The sequence below is a fragment of the Crotalus tigris genome, unplaced genomic scaffold (assembly GCF_016545835.1).
Source record: "Crotalus tigris isolate CLP2741 ecotype Arizona unplaced genomic scaffold, ASM1654583v1 scf7180000017666.379230911805:20528666, whole genome shotgun sequence".
In the NCBI taxonomy this organism is placed as follows: domain Eukaryota; kingdom Metazoa; phylum Chordata; class Lepidosauria; order Squamata; family Viperidae; genus Crotalus; species Crotalus tigris.
This window is the reverse complement of record NW_024096552.1, coordinates 2,061,189-2,085,238: the sequence shown is the minus strand read 5'-3', so window position 1 is coordinate 2,085,238 and position 24,050 is coordinate 2,061,189. Positions and strand designations below refer to the sequence as shown.

The 24,050-nt window shown below is 41.0% G+C and overlaps 1 protein-coding gene across 4 annotated transcripts in view; it reads left to right on the top strand.

The window, feature by feature from the left end:
• LOC120305080 (cytochrome P450 4F22) overlaps positions 1 to 24,050 on the top strand; it is a 119,020-nt gene that overhangs the window by 51,944 nt on the left and 43,026 nt on the right. For 3 of the 4 annotated variants that reach the window (XM_039336434.1, XM_039336433.1, XM_039336436.1), the window contains exons 2-4: positions 17,451 to 17,673; positions 19,105 to 19,249; positions 23,290 to 23,343. In XM_039336434.1, the coding sequence (XP_039192368.1) occupies positions 17,452 to 17,673; positions 19,105 to 19,249; positions 23,290 to 23,343 (421 nt within the window). In that variant the 5' untranslated portion in view covers position 17,451. The remainder of the gene's footprint in view (positions 1 to 17,450; positions 17,674 to 19,104; positions 19,250 to 23,289; positions 23,344 to 24,050) is intronic. The other variant, XM_039336435.1, reaches the window with a different exon arrangement.

Genomic DNA, 24,050 nt, shown 5'->3' with positions numbered 1-24,050 from the left:
CCAACAGAAGAATAAGTGCACGCATTGAAGAACATAAGAACTCAGTCAAAAAAGAGGAACCAACATCTTCCCTGGTCCAACACCTTAAAGCCACAGGACATGAAATTGACTTTAAAAATACCAGAACCATTGCCAAAAGTGAACATTTTAATAACAGAATAATCAGAGAAGCCATCGAGATAGAAAAACGCCCACACAGCATGAACAAGCGAGATGATACCTCCCGCCTACCAGCCATTTGGAAACCCGCCCTTATTGACAAACGACTCTCTAACACAAAAAATGATACCAGACCCACACTCACAAAAACCACACAGGATGTCACCACCACACATCCACGCAAAAAGCAAACCCAAAGCCACACCGATGATGAGGCACGACCACAAACCAGAAGCCAGACCACAGCTGCATCATTAGCCACTTTAAACCCCTCCAATCCATACATGAAGCAAACTGACACCCTCCATGAAGATGAGGCACGACCACGAACGCGAAGCCAAAAAATAGCAAGGCAGCCCAAAATCTTAAACCCCCTGCAACTCAGACTAACCTGAGCACAACCAAACAGAACACTCCCCCAGCCAATCAGAGCACAGCCAACCCCCCAGCCAATCAGAGCACAGCCAAGCCCCTAACCAATCAGAACACACCTCCACCCAATCAGAACACAGCCAAGCTCCCACCCAATCAGTTCATACCCCCACTGGCAGTTAAAAGGAAGAAACAGCTAAGACCACACATTGCTGCTTGAAGCACGAAGCTGAAAACACCAGCCTGAAGATGACAAATGGGACTTCGTCGAAACGTCGCCAAGATACTTCCAATTTTACGCAGGAGAAAACCCGAACAACCAAAGACCTACATACAAACACCCGCGAAAACCTCAGATATAGGTCTTTGGTTGTTCGGGTTTTCTCCCGCGTAAAATTGGAAGTGTCTTGGCAACGTTTCGAACAACCAAAGACCTATATACAAATACCCGCGAAAACCTCAGAAAACAAATATATATATATATATATATATATATATATATATATATATATATATATATGTAATAGCATTAAAAATATGAACCCTGGGTGTATTCATATTTAAAATAAAATAAAATGAGCACCAGGGTAGTTAAAACTATAAAAAGTTTAATTAAAAAACGCCAAGCTTTCGCCGTCACCTGCCGGCATCATCAGGGCTTAAAACGCTAGGAAGTGAGGAAGTCCCTTATAAGCAAGCCAAGGTCTGCACTCGGCTCCTCGATCTTGTTATCGGACCTAATTGGGTGGATTGCACTCCGGTGATCCGTTTCTTCCTGCACCACTTATCTTAGTTTTTTAATTAAACTTTTTATAGTTTTAACTACCCTGGTGCTCAAATTCAGTCATGTTTAAGTATCTAAAACATTTCATCCCTCTTAGAATGGTGTGTTTCAAATTTTTTCTATTTCTTTAACCATATTCAAACACATGTTTCTTTTTTAAGTATTCTCTCTGGTATGTCCCATCATCTTTTTTCTTAATCTCTTTTCTTTGCCCAGAATCTTTCTTGATCAATATACTTTGCTGGATCCAAAGGTTTTCCCATACGATCGTAGGTGTTCCTGTAGATGTGGAAAGTAAATCAATATCTCTGTCCTGAGCACTTGCCCTCTTCTTTCCATTAAAATCCCTTCTCTTGCCTTCCAATTTGTTTTGTATGTTGAAGTATAGGTTGTCTTTCCTTCCACTTGAATTAAATCATACTGTTCTATTTTGTGAAAGTCCATCTTTAAGTCTTTTCCCTCTGTCGATCCATTTGAATGCCATTGCTTCACCCATCCATTCCAGGGTTGCGACCAGCTCCTTATGTTCAATTCACAGGACATATCAAGGCTGGTGGGGTTACAAAGCTGATTTTGGCCCAAGTTGGAGTCCCACTGGTTGATCCCGACCCAGCTCCATCTGGCTTCTCCATTTCAGGCATCTTCTCCTGAATCTTCACCACCCCTCTGGAAGCTACCAGAAGGTCATAGGGGCTCAGGACCCCTCAATGGAATTGGAATTGTTTAGAGAGCTAGCTTAGTGTCAAGTTCCAGCTGAGAAGCCCAACAAAGCAAAACACCAGAGTCATTTCTATCTCTAATGTAAACTTTATCAGGCATTAGCAAACCGGTACAATAGAAAGGAAGCTAGCTCTGAGGAAATGGCAGGAAGCAGATAATTTAAAAAGTGAAACTTTCCCTCCCCTCTTTGACAGTTCAGGTCACATTGTCCAATATATCTTCCAGCAGTTATTATGAGAAGAAACTATGGTTTGCCAAAACAACTCTTCAACTGCTTCGGCTCCCACATTGATAAGGAACACCTGTGGACCCAAAACTCTCCCCTCCTGTTGGCAAGCTAGAAGCATTCAATGGTCCTAAAGACAGTAGGATTGACACAGGGAGGAAAAAGAGAAAGGGAAGAAGAAGCTATGGAAGGAGAGCCCAACAGGCAGGGAGCAAAAATAGAGAAGGGGAGAAGAAGCTGTGGAAGGAGAGCCCAACAGGCAGGGAGGAAAAAGAGAAAGGGAAGAAGAAGCTGTGGAAGGAAAGCCCAGCAGACAGGGAGGAAAAAGAGAGAGGGAGAAGAAGCTGTGGAAGGACAACCCAGCAGGCAGGGAGGAAGAGATAGCAGAGAAGAAGCTGTAGAAGCAGAGCCCAGCAGGTAGGGAGGAAGAAGAGAGAGGAGAGGGAGAGAGGAAGAGGGGCCAACCAGCCAGCTGACCATCAAGGTAGTGGTGCATATTAATAAATATGAATAAATTTGTCATTGCAAAGGGAAAGTAGTTCAGCAAAGGAACTGCCAACAAAGAAATTAAAACCGGTACCTTTTCCTTTTTTACAGCTTATAACATTTTGTTAGATTATAGAATAAAATAAAATACAAAAGCAAATAGTAGGACACGGTGGGGAAGAAAAAGGAGGGGAAAGTGAGGGGGGAAAGGGAAAAAGAAAAGGCATTGACTTCTGAGTTCCTCTGTTGTAGTAGAATGAAGCATTAACATCGAACCTCAAGTTTTTACTTTTCCATAATAGTACAAACTCGCAATTTCTATAACAACAAATCAATCTAATCAGTAAAACCCAAAAGCTCCCCCAATTTTTTAGTCATCAAGTTTTTGACACCTTGCTAAGCACTGGTAGTACTTGAATATTGTCATGTCCTAAAAGTGGTACAATTTGTGAAAAAGTTGAAAAGCCCTGCTATAGGCCACCCAATCAAACAGAAGAAATAAATGAATGTTTTGCTAGTCAGTTAACTAAGGCATGTAGGAAACACATCACAATAGTAATGGGGGACTTTAAATACCCTGCCATCAACTGGGAGACAAACTCTGTACCAAGTGGAAGATCAAACAGGTTCCTGACAAACCTAGCAGACAACTTTGTCTCCCAAAAAGTAGAGAAGGGAACTAGGGGATCAGCCATATTGGACTTAATTCTCACTAATATAGATGAAATGATAGAAGGTGTTGAAACTACAGGAACATTGGGGGGGAGGGAGTGATCATGCAATATTGGAATTCAACATTATGGAAGCACAAGCAAAGGCAGGCTCGGGACGTTGCAACGGTCCCGGGCAGTTGCAAGCTGCCCGGGACCAGACTGGCTGGCGCCGGCTTCGCACGCATGCACACCAAATGTTGCCATTCGGCCCGGGGAAGCGTTCTTAAGAGAAGCAGAGAGGCCTGTGTGCCTCAGAGCTGTAACGGAGCAGAAGAGACAACAATAAAGGCTTTTTGGAGAGCTTCCGGTACATGGCGGCGATGATGGCAGCTACCTTGTAGCTGTCCAGCTGGGAAGGTGTTAGAGCCGCGGAGCACAGCGCGCACCAGCTGGCCCGTGGTTCGGAATCCCCTTCCCGGGCAAAGGGAAGGGGTAGAGAACGCAGGAGTAGAGGTAGAACACCTGAACCCCCTCTGGATTTTTTCCTTGAGGGGGTGGAAGGAGCGTTCCCTCGGAGCTCCTGCTGATCTCCGCCTCCCAGCTGTTTTTGCTTCTTCAGAAGCAAAAGGAACCGCCGCTTCTATCTCCGCGGTTAAAGAATCTCGGTGAGTAACTTTTGAAGCGGACAGAGCGGTTTAAAGGATTTCTTTTTATAGTTTAGTGTTTTATTTTCCTCTTCTAGTTAGTTTTGGTTGTTTCTCCTTTGTTCTTTTTTGCTGGCACGGAGAGAGAAAAAGATGGCGCTTTGAAAGTGTTCGGCTTTTTTTTTTTCCTTTGTCTCTTTGTTTTTATTTTTCTTGGAAGGTAATGGACTTAAATGACTGTTTTTGATTTCCTTGCTCTCAGCTTTGGATTTTTTCTCTTTTTTCTTTTTCGGAATTCTAAGGATTACAGTATTTTTGTTCCTTTTAATTTTTATCTCCCCCTTCCCTTTTTGGGGGGAGAAGGGAAGAGAGAACTGTGTTTTAAAAAATGGCTTCAAAGGGACAACCGCCTTCTATACTACCCAAGGTGGTTTCCTCTCCCACAACTTTAACCATACAACAACAACAACAACCTAAACATGTACCACCAACCCAGCCACCACCTTCCCCTCCTTTGCCAGGCCTGTCTGCACAAGAGATTAAAGACATAATGGGAGATGCTGTATCTCAAATTAGAGATGAAATGAAGCAACTTGTTGTACAGATTAAATCTGAAATTAAAGTGGAATTAAATGAAATGAAGGACTCATTAGAGGATAATAATACTATTATGCAGCAAGATATAGTTACAGCTTTATCAGGTTTGGCTTCTGTGGTGGTGAAGCTGGACTCGAGAGTGGAGGAAGTTGCTGACAAAGTGGACTTTTTTGAGGATAAATTTCAAGATATGGAAAAGAAGATGGTGATTTCACAAGAAGATATCCTTATGTCTCAGTATAGGGAGATGGAGCATGCCCTGAGGATCAGGGGTCTGAAGGAGGACATGAATCAAGATTTGATGGAGATGGTGCTTAGTGATATAGCTGTTGCTTTGAATATGGATAAAGGAGAATTAAGCAGAGAAGTGGAAAAAATTTATAGAGTTAATTCCTGGATTGCGAAGCAGAAGAACTTGCCTAGAGATGTTGTGATTTATTTTACAAAGAAGTCTCTGCGTAATGAAATTATACAAGCTTTTTATAATAAGAGATTCCAGATTGCTGCCCAAGATGTTATCATTTTAAAGGAAATCCCATCAAAAATTTTAAGAAACAGGAAAGATTTTGCTTTCTTAGCTAATGAGCTTAAAGCTAGATTAATGCCATTCAGATGGGAGATTCCGACGGGCATTGCTCTGAGCCATGCGGGGATGCGTCACAGGCTGAACACGGTTGATAAAGCTAAAGAGTTTTATAATACGGTCCTGGGTGCAGGCTCAGCTTCATCTGTTCAGAAACTCTTGAGTGGTAAAGAGCTGGAACAGCAACCTGAAACATTAGGTTTGATCTCTGCTGGGAAGATGCAAGCTGAATGGCAACGTCAAACAGAGGTTAAAGAGCAGAGGATGACCCGTGCAGCACATAGACGTAAGGAAAATGAGCAACAAAAGAAAGAAATTAAAGAATCTTCTTCGGAAAGTGCTTCATTGCCGGTGGGAGGAGCAAGACCCAAGAGTTCTGCAACACATACAGCAATGGCAGACCTCCAGGTAGTCTTCTCCAGGCTCCTGGTCAAGGGAGATGGCAAAGTTTCTGACCTGGAATGTTAACGGTCTAAATTCCCCTCAGAAAAGAAAGAAAATCTTTTACTACTTAAAGCAACATAACAATGATGTTATTTGCCTACAGGAAACTCATATTTTACTTAAAGATCAAAAATATTTAGTTAACGCCCGTCTGGGATCTCATTTTGTATCTGCAGCTCCTGGGAAAAAGGGGGGAGTGGTTATTTATGTGAAGCAAAATTTACCAGCTTGTCTGGTAGAATCAGATCCCCAAGGAAGATATGTAATGATTGAACTTGGTTTATATGGTAAGAAAATACTTAGAGTGGGACTTTATGCACCAAATCAGCAACAGGAACAATTTTATAGATTGTTACATCAAAAAATAACTTTGCTGGACTACAGATCCGTGATATTAATGGGTGATTGGAATGGTGTCTTAGATATACAAAGGGACAAGAAAGGTTCTTCTCCTTTTTTTAAACAGGCAAAACTACCTAAAGCCTTTTTTGACATGAAAGAGGACTGGGAACTAAGGGACTATTGGCGGGAATGTAATCAAGAGGAGAGAAACTTTACCTTCTTCTCAGATAGACACCAATCCTTTTCAAGAATTGATTTCTTTTTGATTACAACGGATTTATATAATAGAGTAAAGAATGTAAAGATTTTTCCTAGATCGCTGACGGATCATAGTCCAGTTTGGATGGAGCTGACTCAAGAAAAAGAGGAGAGAAGATCCTGGAGGGTGAATGAGAACTTATTTAGACAAGAAAAGAATGTTCAAAAGTTAAAGGAGTGTTCAAAGGATTATTTTGCTTTGAATATGTATAAGGGGACTTCAATGTCAATGGTATGGGATGCAGGTAAAGCATTTATGCGTGGGATTTTGATAAAAATGAATAACTTTCATAGGCAAAAGCAGATTCAGAAACGTAAAGAATTGGAAGATGAGATCAAATTAAAAGAAAAGTTTTTGATTTTAAATCCTTCAGATGAAAGGATTAAAGAATCTATAAAGTTGCTAAGAACACAATTTAACATGTTGATGGCGGATCAATCCGCAACCAATTTATTGTTTATGAAACAAAATACATTTTGTAATGCTAATAAACCAGGGAGATGGTTGGCTTATCAACTAAGAAAGAAACAGAGACAGGGAATAATAGATAAAATAAACTATAAGGGTAAACTAGTGTATCAGAAGGAATTGATTAAGAAATCTTTTTTAGATTACTATCAAAAATTATATAAATCTACTAATGTGCAAATTTTAGATATAAATAAATATTTAAGTGAGGCCAACTTTCCCAAACTGACAGAGGACCAGAAACATGAAATTAATGGTTTAATTACTAATGAGGAAATTGCGATAGCAATCAAACAATTGAAACCAGGGAAAGCACCGGGCACGGATGGGTTGACATCTGTTTATTATAAAGCTCTAATGGAAGAGATGATTCAACCATTAGGTGATCTTTTTAATAATATTTTACAGGGCTCAGAGATTCCTCCTTCATGGTGTAGTGCTTTTATATCCTTGATCCCAAAAGAGGATCAAGATCCTACTTTACCAAAGAATTATAGACCTATATATCTTTTAAATGTTGACTATAAGATATTTGCAAAAATTTTAGCAAATAGGCTTATGAGGGTTGTGCATTATCTTGTGCACAAGGATCAATCTGGGTTTATAACTGGTAGGTACATGAAAAATAATGCTAGACAAATTATTAACTTATTAGAATATCTAGATAAGAATAATCAAGTTTCTGCAGGGCTGATATTTTTAGATGCTGAAAAAGCTTTTGATCAATTGAATTGGCATTTTATGTTAAGAGTAATTGAAGAGATGAATCTTGGTGAAAAGATATTACAAGCTCTTACGGCAATATACCAAAAACAAACGGCACAACTTATTGTTAATGCAGGTTTGTCAGAGGTTTTTACAATAGAGAAAGGTACTAGGCAGGGATGTCCATTATCACCGTTGCTGTTTGTTTTAACATTGGAAATATTGTTGATCAAAATTTGAGAGTCGCAGGAGATAAAAGGAATAGAAGTTAACAAAAAAGAATATAAGTTAAGAGCTTTTGCAGATGACTTGGTGGTTACTTTGTCGCAACCTACTTATTCTGTAGTAAAGTTATTACAGTTGACTTATCATTATGGTTTGGTTTCGGGTTTTAAGATTAATGTTAATAAGACTAAAATCCTACCTAAAAATATGACTATTCGGGAGAAGCAGATTTTGGTTAATTTGACGGGTTTTGAAATTGTTAATAAGGTAAAATATTTGGGGGTGATTTTATCTGTTTCTAATGCAAAATTGTTTAAGAATAACTATGAAAGGTTGTGGGTTAGAGTACAGAAAGACTTGAGGAATTGGGAGAAGTTGCAATTATCTCTCATGGGAAGAATTGCAGTGATAAAAATGAATGTTCTACCCAAGTTCCTTTTCTTGTTTCAAATGTTACCGATTTTGAAGAATGAGATTAATTTAAGTGAATGGCAGAAAGGTATTAACAAATTTATCTGGGCAGGGAAAAAACCAAGGGTAAAGTTTAAAATCATGCAAGACTCCCGTGAGAGAGGTGGACTCAAGGTACCGAATTTGAAATTATATTATGATGCGGTGGTTTTAACATCAATTAGTGATTGGGTAAATTTAACAAATTTGGAGATACTCCATTTGGAGGGATGGGATTTACTTTTTGGTTGGCATGCCTATTTAATATTTAATAAAAAAGTGGACCGGGCTTTTAAATCTCATATTATAAGAATCTCTTTACTTAGGGTCTGGAGAAAATATTATAAAAGTGATTTTAAAATACCATTATGGGCTATACCTTGGCATGCGATAGAGGGGATAAAAAGAGGTGTCAAAATGGATATGGTGTCTTATACACAGTTACTTAGATGGGATGGACAAAATTGGCAAAATTGATCCACAAAAATTGTCTTTTATAAAAATTTTTAATAAAAAAAAAACAATAAAGGCTTTTTGACACTACGAGATGCTCTGTGCTTATTCGCCATTAAGCCGAGGACTCAACACTGGCGACGAGGATGGGATGCCTTACAATTAATTAAGAAGAATTGTAAGCTTACCCAGGAGTCCTGAGAACGGCTAGGAAGACGGCGTTAAATTCAGCACCTGCCTGCCAGTACAGCGTTGCTGGAGGTAAGCTGACTGATAAACCCTTTCCTTACACGGGAGAAAATGGCGAAGATAGGGAGACTCTCTGAATTTGATGTCACGCACCCAGAAAGATGGGAGTCTTATGTGGCCAGAGTAGAAAACTACTTGAAAGTAAACCAAGTAAGAGAAGATGGCTTAAAGACCGCTACTTTGCTCTGTGTTTGTGGTCAAGATGCATTTGAAATTGCTGAAAATTTAGCAGCCCTTGCACCTCTTGAATCTGTAACCTACACAGATTTTTAAAAATTACTAAAAGAACATTTTCAGCCCAAATTGTCTGTTATTGCATGGAGGCATACTTTTGAACAGAGGGATCAACGAGCCGGTGAATCAGCTAAAGAATACATTGCAGCGTTGAGAAGAGCAGCTAAACCTTGTGAGTTTAAAGACTTAGAAGAAAGGTTGAGAGACAGATTTGTATGTGGGCTTAGAAACAGAGACTTGCAGCAGAGACTTTTTGCTAAGGAAGACATATCGTTCCAAGATGCCTTGAGAGAGGTTACTGCAGAAGAGGCAGCAGGTGGGGAAATCAAGAATATGAGGCCTATCAGAAGCACTCCAGAAGCTGTTTCCGTGCACCATGAGAGAGTCCAGGAGAGCTTGGAAGAGGATCCTGAAGAAGAGATGGATCATCTCTACCCAGCCAAAGAAAGGAAGCAGAAGCAAGGCAAAGAAAAGTCTTCAGCTGTACCCAAGTACTTCGGATGTGGAGGTCGCGACAAGAGGACCGACTGCAGGTTCCGTTCTGCAATCTGTAGAGCATGTGGGAAGCAAGGCCACATAGCAGCTGTGTGTCTGGGCTGTCAGAAGGTACAACCCCGAGAAGAATTGCGCCTGAAAGGTTCCAGGGTCCCCAGCCAAAACAGGGTGGGTTTCTGTGCTTCATGAAGAAGCATTTATAGGACAGGCACACACAAGCCACTCAAAAAGAAACTGTCACTTAAAGTGAAGTTGCAAGGAGTTCCATTGGTCATGGAACTAGACACTGGGTCTGCACTTTCAATTATTTCCATTCACACATTCAGAAAGATTTGCTCTAGCAGTGGGTTCCAGGCCAAGCTTAGGCCATCCAATATAGTTCTAACAGACTTTCAAAACTTCAAAGTGTGTGATAAGGGGGAGGCCACCCTTAATGTAAAATATAAGGATTTTGAAGGTCCATTAGATGTATTGATAGTTGGGGGTGAGCGCACGAGTCTCATAGGACTCGATTGGTTTGAGGCCTTGGGAATACAAGTTACAGGGCTCAATAGCTTGCAAGCAGTAGGTCTACAAGAAGTCTGCAAAGAATTTGCAGATGTCTTCAGCCCACAGCTGGGTACATACAAAGGGCCCCCAGTTTCCTTAAAATTGGACCCCGCTGTCACTTCTATCAGAGTAAAAGCAAGGAGAGTACCTTTTGCTTTAAAAGGAAAAATTGATGCTGAATTGGACAAAACTGATTCAGCAAGGAGTCTTAGAACCTGTTGACTCCAGTCCTTGGGAAACTCCCATAGTCACGCCTCTTAAGGTTAATGGGGACATCCGCATCTGTGCAGATTACAAATGCACCCTAAATAAGGCATTGCAACAACATGCCTATCCTGTACCTGTAGTCAGCCATATTCTGGCTTCCCTCAAGAGGGGGCGTGTTTTTGCAAAGCTAGATTTAGCACAGGCTTATCAACAGTTACCTCTTGATGAAACTGCTGCTGTAGCACAAACCATTGTAACACGGGGGGGGGGCATTTAAAGTCAAAAGACTACAGTTTGGAGTAAATGTGGCTCCTGGAATTTTCCAAAGCGTAATGGAAAATACTTTGAGGGGTATACCAGGGGTTTGCCCCTACTTTGATGATGTCTTAATTGCTGGAGATTCCACTCAAAATTTAGCTGAGAGATTGAGGTCTGTCCTGCTGCGGTTCCGGAAAACAGGCCTCAAGCTTAAAAAAGACAAATGTAAAATTGGGGTGCCTTCTACAGATTTTCTGGGATTCAAAATTGATGCCACTGACATTCATCTTGCTGAGTCTAAATTAAAGGCTATCATGCAAGCTCCTAGGCCTAAGTCCAAAGCTGAACTACAAGCTTTTCTGGGCCTCTTGAATTTCTATAATGCATTCTGTAAGGACCCACCCCACTTTGCATCTTAAGAAGACAGAACTCTTGGAATAATTCTTCCAACAGGAATCCTTTATTAAGAGAAAATGGTTGCAGGCATGCTAGACAGGACTTGGGGTTCAAGCTCTCCCATTCAAGGTTTTAAGGGGTTCCCCAGTAGTCCCACCCAATCAACCCCCCTTCCAGTGATAGTTTCAAGTATCACAATTCCACCCCCTTTCTTCTTTCTTCCGTCTGGATGGAGACTTCAGATAACTACATGAAAGGCAAATACCCTCCTTTGGTATGCTAACGCTTCGAGGTTACAATAAACACACATTCAGCATTCAGCTCTTTGAAGTGTACTGAAGGAAGTGAGGGCCATAAAGCCCCTTTGTTCTCCCCCTTCTCTCCCTCTTATGGCAGAATCCAAAGATGGCAGAATTGGGAGTTTCTATATTTGATAATTAAAGATGAAATATAATTGGATTCTGACACATTCATTCCTAACAAAGCTAATGTAGCTGAACCACTTTATAGGCTTCTGGACAAACAGGCAGTGTGGCAGTGGTTACAAGCACATGAAGCAAGCTTCAATGAGGTTAAGGCCTTACTCACATCAAATGAAGTGCTTGCACATTTTAATGAAACTCTCCCTGTGTGCATCGCTTGTGATGCTTCCCCTTATGGGGTAGGAGCAGTACTTAGCCACTTACAACCTAATGGAACTCAGGTTCCTGTTGCATATTACTCCAGAACCTTGTCTTCTGCTGAGCGAAACTACTCTCAGATAGACAGGGAAGCCTTGGCTGTTGTTGCGGGCATTAAAAAATTCCATGATTTTTTATATGGCAGACATTTCATGGTCTACACTGACCACAAGCCTTTGTTGGGGTTGTTTACTACAAACAAACAAACCCCCCATATCATCTCCCCCAGGATGCTGAGATAGTCCATCTTTCTGTCAGCCTATGATTTTTCTTTAGTTCACAAACCTGGCAAAGAAATGGGCCATGCTGATGGCCTCAGTAGATTACCCTTACAAGTAGTGGAGGCTGATCCTGCCCCTGCCATCAACATTCTTTCCATTCAGGCGCTGCCTGAGTCACTTTTAAATGCCAGGGATGTGGCTGCTGAATCAGCCACAGATTTCACACTCTCTCGTGTCTTATTCTGGGTTATGTCTGGATGGCCAGAGAGTTTTCCAGGTACTGAGTTTCAGAGTTTCTGGCTTAAGAAACATGAGTTATCCACTTTTCAGGCTTGCCTGCTGTGGGGCAGCAGAGTTGTTATTCCTACCTCAATGAGGTCTAGGGTCTTAGGTTCCCTTCATGAGGGCCATCCTGGCATTGTAAGAATGAAGGCGCTTGCGCGCAGCCATTTGTGGTGGCCTGGGTTAGACAAGGAAATTGAGGCTAAGGTGCACGCATGCCACCTTTGTCAGCGCTCACGCCCAGAAATGCCCCAGGCTCCTGTGCATAGATGAGAGGAAACACAGTCACCTTGGTCTAGGGTGCACATCAATTATGCTGGGCCCTTTCATGTCAATTCTTCTTGATCCTGGTTGATAGCTATTCAAAGTGGCTTGAGGTTGTACCTGTCTCTTCAACCACCACTGCCAAGACCATTCAAGTAGTGAGGGGGATTTTTGCTGCACATAGGCTTCCGGATGTGTTGGTGTCTGACAATGGCCCTCAATTCACCTCTTCCAAATTCCAAGCTTTCTTACAGGCCAACATGATTTGTCATGCCACCTCTGCACCATTCCACCCTTCCACCAACGGTATGGCTGAACGGATGGTCTGCATCACCAAGGATGCTTTAAAGAAACTGACCTATGGGGACTGGCACCACAGGTTGGCAGACTTTCTTCTTGCGTACCGCACCACACCTTCAACTTCTACTGGGAAAAGCCCAGCTGAACTTCGCTGGGGGCGCAAACTGATACTAAACTTGACCGGTTGCACCCAGACAGACTGCCTCCTAATGTTACACAACCCAGGGCACCGAGGTATTTGCAAGTGGGTGCCCCGGTATGGACCCGTAACTACGGGCCAGGTCACTTGTGGGTTCCTGCTGTAGTATGCAAGGTTACAGGTCCCTTGTCGTACGAGGTCTCGTTGGATGATGGTCGTGTCCTTCGGCGGCATATCAACCAGCTGCGTACAAGACTGAACATACCCTCAGAAACTCCTGGGCCTTTTCCAGGGGGGGAGGGGGACCTCCATGGGCAAAAGGATGGGTGTTGGCAGCAGCCAGGCCCCAACAGAGAGGCCACAGATGGCCTATTCCAAGATTCCGCAAGTGTTCCAAACAGAAATCCATGGGAATTAGGAAGCACACAGGCACCAGTGCCTACTCCAGCCAGGGAGTCACCCAGGGGGCATACTCATCATTCACCCATACCATTCAGCACTCCAGTCAGGGAGAATAACCGGGAGCATCCTAATAACTCAAACATTGCAAGAGAGCTGGCACACAACCAGTCTAGTTGGCCCAGTACTGCTACTGTTTCCAGAAGGAGGTATTCACACAGGGAGGTGGTCGGAGAGGCACATCCCAATTCTGACACCTCCGGCACAGATGGGGGGGCAACTGAGTTTTGGGGAAATACTAAAACCCAGACAGTCCCGTTACGGGACTGGGGAGCGAAGGAATGCAGCCCCTTGATAGGTCCAGTGTGGGCCTGGGAGGCACTACAGAGTTACCTAACAGTGGCAGTTTTATAGAGGGGCCAGAGAGCCTGCAACTAGGCAGGTCAACCAGGTTATTGGGAGAACAAAGTCCTGGTCTGACGAGCCCGGTGGGCAAGCAAGCAGACCAGGCAACGGGGCACGGTCCATGGGGACCACCAGGGTCTGACAGATGAGGCAACTTCATGTCATCCTCTGGGCAAAATGGAATTGGGGAGTCTCAGGGTCTAAGGAGGTCACAGAGAATCACGAGATCTCCTAAGTACCTTGAGGACTTTGTAACTCTGCTGGCAAAGCAGAAACAGTGAGAGGGTGTCTGTTGTTGGGAACAATGGAAATATGGGCATTGGGTATTAATGCCCAGAACAATAGCCCGGTACCATTTGGAGCATGTTCTCATTTGATCAGTTTTCAACCATTGTTTCTCGTCCTTTCCTCTGGTGCTCTGGTGAACAATGTGACCCCCTCTTCCTTATGGCAGCCCCTCAGATCCTGGAATACTGCTATCATGTCTCCCCTATTTCTTTTCTTTAGACTAGCCAAACCCAAGTCCCACAGCCGTTCTTTGTATGTTTTAGTTTCCAGGCCTTTGATCTTAGTTGTTCTTCTCTGATTTTTTTCCAAACTCTCAATACCTTTTTTGTGATATGGTGACCAAAATGGGTTGCAATATTCCAGGTGTGGTCTTACTAGGGTGTTATAAAGTGGTACTAATACTTTGCATGATCTTGATTCTATGCCTCTATTTAAAGAACCCAGGACTGTATTAGCTTTTTTGGTTGCTGCTGGCTCATAGTCAAGTGATCGTCCACTAGGACTCCAAGGTCCCTCGCACAGTTACTGTTTTTGAGCCAGGTCTCACCCAATCTGTACTTGTACCTTTGATTTTTCCTGCCTAAATGTAAATCTTTACTTTTCTCCACACTGAAGCTCATTTTGTTAGATAGTTAGATTGTTCAAGTTTGTCTAGCTCTTTTTGGATCCTGAGTTTGTCTTCTGGGTGTTGGCTATTCCTGTCAGTTTGGTGTCATCTGCAAATCTGATGAGTTTCCCTTCAATTCCCTCATCTAAGTCATTTATGAATATATTGAAGAGTTACGGGCCTAAGACTGAACCTTGTGGTACCCCACTGCTTGCTTTTCTCCATGCAGATGTAGTGCTATTGAGACCTACTCATTGAGTATGGTTTGCCAGTCAGCTACAGATCCATCTGGTGGTGGTGTTGTCTATTCCATCTTTTTCTAGCTTACCAATGAGTAGGCTGTGGTCTACTTTATCAAATGCCTTACTGAAATCTAAATATACTACATCCACAGCATTTTGCTGATCTACTAGTTTAGTCACTTTATCAAAGAATGATCTGTTTTTAACAAACCCATGCTGGCTACTGGTTATGACTTTGTTTGTTTCTAGTTGTTCGCAGATCTGTTTTTTGATTATTTTTTCTAGGATCTTCTCAGGTATTGATGTTAAACTGATTGGTCTGTAGTTTCCTGGATCTGTTTTTTTCCTTTCTTGAAGATGGAAACCACATCAGGTACTTCCCTGGTGCTCCAGGATTTATGAAAGATGTGGTGCAATGGTTCTGAGATAACATCTGTTTTTCTTTCTCAATGGTATTGTGCTGGTATGGGCTTTTATATTCACATTTTTCAAGGTTTCCCACATTTCTTGTGTTGTTTTCCCCTTTAGGATTTTCATCCATGGGATATTTCCTAGATTCTCTCTGAGTTTGTTGTTGTGTTTGTATATATTTTATTAATTTTTATAGGGTTAGAGTTAAAGTTAGAGTTAGGATTAGGGTTGGTTTTTTTTAAAAAAAAATAGCATTCTTAATATTTAGCAAACAGCATATTGTCTGGGTTCATGTATTTAAAAAAACAATATGTAAGAGTTAATTTCTATATTATCATAATCAATATTTTAGTTAATTGCTCAATAATCTTTTTCTTACTAGTATATATTCAATGTTATATAGTATATATCATGTTCCTTTCTCTATAACTCGCTTTTCTAGCCATTGGTAAAAATTGTCCCATGTCTAAAGTACACTGAGTCTTCTTTCTCTTTTATCTTTAATGTCAATCTGTCCATTTCTGCATAGTCTAATATTTTCTTAATTAGTTCTTCTTCCGTTGGTAAGTTTTCATTTTTCCAATATTGGGCAAATACAATTCTTGCTGCAGTTAATACATGTAAAAGTAAATATATACAATCTTTCTCATAGTTTCCTCCTATTATACCTAACAGAAACAGTCCTGGCTTGAAATCTATATGTTTTAGTCATTTTTTTCCAACCGTATGTGTATTTTTGACCAAAATCTTTTAGTTTTAGGGCATGTCCACCAGATATGATAATAAGTACCTAGTTTTTGTTTACATTTCCAACACTTATTTGATGTATTTTTAAACATTTTCGCTAAATCTCACTGGTGTAAGATGCCATAAGTAAAACATTTTGTATAAGTTTTCTTTGTAAGCCACCGCTTTCATTAATTTAGCATTTCTTTCCCATAATCTTTGCCAGTTTTCTAATTTTATATTATGTCAAAAGTTCTTTGCTCATGTTATCATTGCTTTTTTTACTTGTTCCTCTTCCATCTTTAAGTTTAACAAATATTTATAGAGTTTCTTAATCAATTTTTCATCTGTTTTTAGCAGTATCTGGTCAAATTTTGTCTGTTCTTTATAAAATCCTGTTGTTTTAGCATCTTTTTCATATCTCATTTGAATTTGCAAGTATGGCTACCATGATAGTTCAATACCTTGTTCTTGTAAATCTTATCTGACCTTCAGTTTCCCTTCATTGTCTAAAATATCTTTATAGGTCACAACTTTCTCGTAATTGATTAAGTTTGGGTAAGCAAATGCTTCCATTGTTGAAATCCATCCAGATATTTTAATATAGATTTTTGCTTTTATTTTTTCCCATTCTAAAAGAAGTGTATTTCTTATAAAGTGGTTTTGTAAGTATCTATGTATTTTATTCTTCCCATACCACAGAAAGTCATGCCATCCATGTTGTAGGTCATGCCCCCTAGGTATAATAGTCTTTTATCTCTAAGCATTATCCACTCTTTTAGCCATGTTAATATAGTTGCTTGGTAGTATAGGGTTCAATCCGGCAGTCCAAGTCCTCCACTTTCTTTCGCTTCTTGTAACATTTTCAGTCTAATTCTAGCTTTTTTTTCTTCTGCCGTGCAAGTAGATAGAGGAAAGTGGAGAGGATACATTGTAGCATCCATAGCTTTCCCCCCTCCCCCCAGGAATATGGCAGAAACCGCAGGAACAGAGAATGAAGAAATCACCCCCTCCCAACAAATCGGTTTTGACAGAAACATACAGTGTGTAAATTATAGAATCGTAGGCCTGGAAGGGACGTTGGAGGTGTTCTAATCCAACCCCCTGCCCAAGGTTATCCAGTCTTTTCTTGAAAACACCAGCGATGGAGCTCCTGCATCTAAGGGAGGTAAAGTATTCCATTGCTCTATTATTCTCACTGTAAGAAAAGTCCTCCTTAGTTCCATGCTGAATCTTTCTGTGATGAATTTCCACTATTCCTTCTTGTCCTGCCCTTGGGTGTTGATAGAGAATAAAATGACCCCCTCTTCCCTGTGACAGCCCTTCAATTATTGGAAGACTGCTATCATGTCTCCAATGAGTCTTCTCTTCATTAGACTAAATTTGGGGTGCTTTAACTTGGGTTCCTACAGAAAGTGGGATTTGAAGGTGGGGGCCCTCTAAGGTCAAAGATCTTTTTCTTTCACCAAATGTACAAGTTATTCCAAGAATTCTGTTCTCTACTTCATCTACTTTCTTTTTATTCCAGAATGTTGCCCCTCACAGACTTGTTGCTAGAGAAACTGGCTGTGGAGAAAACCTTGTTCCGAACCATGGTTATCTCCAGCCTGCTGCTATGCCTGCTGGCCTTCCTCATCCATCAGTGTTTAAAGGCCTTTGACATCTGCTACTGTTATTATGTCAACTGCCAAAGACTACGCAGTTTCCCACAGCCGCCTCACTGCAATTGGTTCCTAGGCCACATGGGAATGGTAAGTCCAGCTAGTATAAGGAATGGAAATTTGCCAAAATCTAAGCATTTGCACAAGTTATCACCATAGGAGACCTGAAATGCTGCCCACAGATGCTTCTCCTACACCATACCACAGTCTTGAAGCCTATGACAGACAGAGTCACAAGGATGCTACATCTTCCAATTCCAGCAGAAGGGAAATAGCCAGAATAAGAATTTCTGGAAAGCTAATTTCTGGACAGAAGGGAAATGATAGATTTCTAAAAGAGCAGTCAATAACACAGAAAGATAGTTGTGATCAGCTGCACATTTTTTTTGAATTTTTGAAACTTCATATCTGTACACACATGCATCTCTTCTGACATTGATGCCATTAAAAAAAAAAAAACAGAAAGGCACAGGAGCGTTTGGATCTTGTAGTAGAAGTGTTCAAATTTGGAAGTGAAACAGATGGAGAGAGAAGGAAAGTCCACTAGGATGGATGGGGGTGTTTTTTAAAAGGCCAGGAGTTTGATCCTGACCAGCTCAAGGTTGACACAGCCTTCCATCCTTCCAAGGTTGGTAAAATAAGGACCCAGGTTGTTGGGGCAATATGCTGACTCTGTAAATGCTTAGAGCAGACATGTCAAACTTGCGATGTGATGTGATATCGCACAACGTATTGGAGCTTTTCCCCCATTGCCGGCAATGGGGTGGGCGTGGTTTCCCAGTGATGCATCCGGCCTGTGAGCCGGCAGTTTGATACCCCTGGCTTAGGGAGTGCTGTAAAGCACTATGGAGCAGTATGTAAGTCTAAGTGTTAATGCTAGTGCTATTGATATTGTCATAGAAAAAAAAGAGAGAGATGGAGGCAGTGACCCTGTTGCATGCATTTCTTTTCTAAGAAGGAAGAAGAATGGTCATTACAAATCACCATTCTACCCCCTCCAAAAAAACTCTGAGCAAAACAGCTGGGACCTATGAGAATAACCAGATTTTAAAAGACTTTTGAAGTTTCAGAATGGTGGGTGCCACATGGATATCTGGGGGATGCTGTTCCAAAGAGCATGCACCACAACAGAGAAAGCACTCCTCCTGGCTCACAATAGATGACATTATTTAATTGGAAGGGCACGAAAAACATCTACAAATGAACCTGGTGGAACGGTAGCTTGCACTTGGAGAAGCCTGCCTAAGACTTGATGAAAATGAAAGGAAGTGACTGCATCCTTTAGCCAGTGCCTCTAGGGCTCAAGGCCTGCATTTCTGCTGCTCAGTGGATTTTAGCAGAACTATAAATGCCTGCTTTTGACATATGGCCATAACCTCAACACCAGATTCAATACGGTACTTTCAGAGCAAAACTATTTTTTTGTAGTCTTTCTCCAGTCTCTTTTCTTGCTTTGGCCAACTAGCCCTATAACTTTCTCCTCCTGCCTGCACCAGCATTCAGTGCCTTTATCCATTGCAGATTCCACCCACTGAAGAGGGATTGGCCAAATTGGTCCAGATTGTAAGCACCTTCTCCCCGACATTTATGGTATGGATGGGGCCCTTCCTGCCAGTCTTGTCCTTGGTTCATCCTGATTATATCAAGCAAGTTATGACGGCATCAGGTATTGTAGTGAATGGTGGCAAAACTGGAAATGGATGGGGAGTCCACAATTCATTGGCAGAGACTCCTGTGGGTATTGGCTGAGTATCCAAGTTGAATTCGCATTGCAGAAGACCTGGTTTATTTAAATCTGGTAGATATATGAAGCCACAAGTAAATAAAACCATATACTATATTAGGCTATAAGCAAGTGTTCATAAATCTCTGTGGCAGGGACCACTGAACCCAAAACAATCAACAGACAGCCTCATATTGATGTAGAGAGGAACAGATTAGGAGCTGCAGCCCAAGCCCAAATCTGGTTTTTGCAATTTCTCTAAGGATATAATTCTTAGGGAGCCAATGAAGCATCTTGTCAAGGAAATTCAGCCTTTTATCTGGTTGACCAATTTATTTTTATTGGATTCACCTATGTGTTAAGATTATTTATTTGAATATGCTAAAATATAGGTTTTTAATGAAAAAAGCATTGAGAACCAGAATTTTAAAGATCTTGGGATTTTTTAATAATTTAGATTTGTGTTAATCTGCCTATATAGTACTAAAACTCTCATTCCTGTAACCTTTAAGTAAGTGAAACAGCACATCATAGAGCAGTGGTGGCGAACCTATGGCACAGGTGCCAGAGGCGGCACTCGGAGCCCTCTCTGTGGGCACATGTGTTGCCCCAGCCTTGCTTCCCCTCGCGACCCCCTTACCAGCAGCCCCGCTGGAGAGAGTTGCCCCCGAGCATGGCCCACATGGAGCAGTGCAGCCAAGGACATGGCAGCCAGGCAGCGTAGACAAGACTCTGCCCTCACGCCCCATCACGCACAGTTGATGCTGTGGGGCGCGGGCAGAAGGCGTGGCTGCCATGGTGCTGCTGGGCAATCTGCGGCAGGCCCTTGAGGTGGTGAGTGGCCCTGCGGGCAGACAGGATGGGGGCGGAGTGGGGTGGGGCAGGGAGTGGAGTGGGGGCGGTGCCAGTTTTGGGCCCCCTTCTCTAAAAGGTTCGCCATCACTGTCATAGAGCAACAGTTTTTGAACCAAGGGTCCTCAAATCATGGACCAGCTTACAGAAAGTGCCCAAAATCTGTGACCCATGTTTCCCATAAAACTGAAATTTGGCAAACATTTTATGATGTAAAAATTATCATAAAGCAGTTTATGATATAGTACAAATATCATAAAACATTTCCTGTGGTTAACTCCTGGTGTTTGACTATGCTATTCAGTTGAACATGGGCTACTTTCAATGGATAGTACAGAGGTCTTCAAACTTGGTCCTTTTATGACTTGTGGACCAACTCCCAGAATTCCTCAGCCAGGCACGCTGGCTCAGGAATTCTGGGAGTTGAAGTTCACAAGTAATAAAAGGGCCAAGTTTGAAGATCCCTGAGATAGTATGAGGATTCCTGCCCTGAATCTGGGGTTGGATTGGAAGAGTTCCAAGAACAATAATTCTATGGATTGCATTTGTTCCTTTATGACTGTTGATCTTGATTTTAGGAATGAAGAGCTGGTGAATAGACCGGCTCTTTAAACCATGCCAGACAAGGAGATGACTTAAGCAAACCCACAACTGCTCTAGACAGTTGCTCCTCATGAGGAGACTGCAAGGCAGCCTCCAGCTGATTTAGAGCTCTGGGAGACAAGGGAATACCCATCTTGCTCAAACCTTGGTCAGGGCCTTTGAAAAGATGCTGACTTCTCACACTTCTTTTTTTAACCACTTTTGGAAATTGCTTGTTTATTGCTTTTCTGCTGTTAAGAATATTTGGAATGATGTGTTTTATACTACCAAGGTGAGTTCCCTTCAGTCCTTAGCAAAATATATTTTAAATAAAGTTTAAGGACTTTTTTTAATAAACAGCAAAAGCTGTTTTAAACTTTTATTTTAGAAAGTTGAAAATGTACTAAAGGTCCAGATAAATCAGAAATAAGATTTTGAAATTAATTATAAAGAATCCTTTAATGGGAAATTGCTTTTCTTTTGAATTCTTTTTTTTAATAAAACTTTAAAAATTGGACACCAAAGAACTAGAAGAAGCTAACAGTTAAAGGAGGAATCAAAGTCAACTTAAAAATACAGAATGAAGTAAAATATTTTAACATTGGCTATATTGAGGGGAATTTGACTGACTCTGTGTTTGCTTCCTACATCTCCTGTTTTGTATCAGATTGGAAAAGTTGGTGGATTGACTGTGAAAAAGAGAAATAATGTTGTGAACAGGCTTAAGAGAATAATAATTTGAAGGGGCAAAAAGAGGGAAATGCTCACAAAGCAATTGAGATCTCAGCTTCTGAATTGGTATTACATTTAACAATACAAGGTTTTCTTCCTGCCTACTTTTCTTTAGAGAATTAGTTATTTTGTTGGAGCTATTTGTATGTTTTAATTATATTTTTTGTTAGTTTTCCCATTTCAATTATTATATCTCTTTTGACATGATGTTGATGTTGCTATAATGATAGTAACAATTGTTCTGACTTTTAAGGAAGTGAGAGTCAGAAAATAACTACCAATGAAATTTGCCCTTTTGCTTTTTGAAAAATGAAACTTTTAGAAAAGATAGATATTATAGAAGTGACTGTAGACTTGTTTGCATTTGAAAAAGTTTGTGGAGAAAGATATCTTTTTATGGGGAAAGACTTCTTAAGTCTCAGAAAGATATTTGTAGGCCTCACATAATAAAATACTAGTAAAGAGAAATGTTTTTGATACCTCCTCCATAATCCAGTGGTGGGATTCAAATATGTAAACAACTGGTTCTCTGTGCAGATGCTGCTTCCGGAAATCCATTCTGGGCCTGGGCAACAAAAAGTAGTTACTGGTTCTGCCGAAGTGATGCGAACTGGCTGAATCCCACCACTGCCATAATCCATCCATTCCATTTAAAAAAATGAAATGGAGTTAGACTAAAAAATTGTAGGGTACTCCTATACTATCACTGGTTCACTCTCCAGCTATTAGAAGCAATCCACAACTGTTTATACTACTGCCAGCCTCAAAATGTGAAGAACATCCTGTGGTCACCATGAGCCAGTCTGTATTTGTTTGCTACCTATCTCACCACAAGGTGTGGGCTTACAACATTAAGTAAACATCAACAGACTGCAGAAAATATACTTCAGGCCTAATCTAATACAGGTCCCAAAATAGTGAAGTTTTCCTCACTTTTCCTGCAGCCTCAGAAAGGAAAAATACGTAAGATTTAACAGTCCTTATTTTCAATTCACCTTGTGTGCCTCCGTGCAGACGTTTATTTAAAAACTTACTTTATTTTATTTTTAAGTTTAGTTTATTTTTAAAAGCTTTCTGATAATGAAGCTGTTCTGAGAAGCTGTCATCATTATATCATTTAAATGCCAGCTGAAAGTTATGAAGTTAAAATATCAGTATGATGGAAATTTTGCAACTTGGGCATCTGCCTTTGAGGCTCAAGTATGGTGTGATGTGCTGACTAAACTTTTGCAGACTCCCTTAAACTTCATTTGGGAGCCTTTTGCATTCCCTGCACACACCTGGAAACATTTGCTTCCAAACCAGATCATTTGTCTGGCTTATATGCATACTATTATTTTTTCTGTTATCTCCTAGAAATAGATTATACAGTCATACAGAATTGCAGAATTTAAAAATGGAAATTGAAACACATTCTAGACATGAGCCTTAGTGATGCTACACATGAACAAAACCTATATAAATTATGCAAATAGAATACATGGTGAAAATACCCTCCAATGAAGTTTTATTCCTTCCTTGATGTAAGCCTCACATGACGGACCTATCAATAATATCAACTATTCTTGTTGCTTAATTCCTGAAGTAGCATTTCTCCAGGCTGATTAGTCAAGCAAAAAGCTCATCATTGATAACATACAAAGGGCAAGATACTTTCAGTCAAGTAATAAGACAAGCATTTAGGAAAGATCAGTTGCCTTTAATTCTGCTGAAGAACACGATATTTTAGGGACATTATTCCCAGGACTGGGAGGTTGGAACTATTTTGCTGTTTTTAAAGAGACCAGCGGGAAAACTGTTTCTGTTTTTCTCTGCAGCCGATACTGCTCCCAAGGACAAATTCTTCTATAGCTTCCTGAAGCCCTGGCTTGGTAAAATATCTCTCGCTTTATTAATATATTGTTATGCAAAATTGCTATAACACCCAATGTCAGGCAACAGAGTTTTTAGGATCATAAAATGCTTTTAAAAAAAATACTACTCATAGACATAGAGGTAGTCCTCACTTAATAGTTCTAATTGAGACTGCAACTCCATTGCTAAGTGATGCAATCTTTAAGTGAAAAGTCGTGTGACTGTTCCACTTAGCAACAGCAGTTCTGGCAAATCCCAATTACTGTTGTTGAGTGAATAGGCAAGGAGCTACCTGGAACCAAGCCATTCTTGGAAGAAGGTAAGGGATTGCCTCCACCTCAACCCCCCCCCATCTTCCCCCATCTCTGCCCTTTTGCTCCATGCCTAGCCACCAACACCAGTTACCTCCACCATCTGGCCTTGTCTGCTCCACCTTCTTTTGCATCAACACAACCAGAGCCGCCTTTTTAGAATGGTCAGATGGGTGAGCACAGCAGAGGGGAGGCAGGTGAAGACGATGACAAAAGTCAGATGAGGGTGAGGGACAGCGGCAGGGGAGTGGTTGTAAATATGGGTGGACTCAAATTTTATCCACATTACCACAGGGTACTGCAACAACTAGAACTTTGAGGGCTGGTCATAAGTCCATTCAGTACCATCCTAACTTCAAATGGTTGCTGAATGAATGGTCATTAAGTGAGGACTACATGTACATGCATGCCCA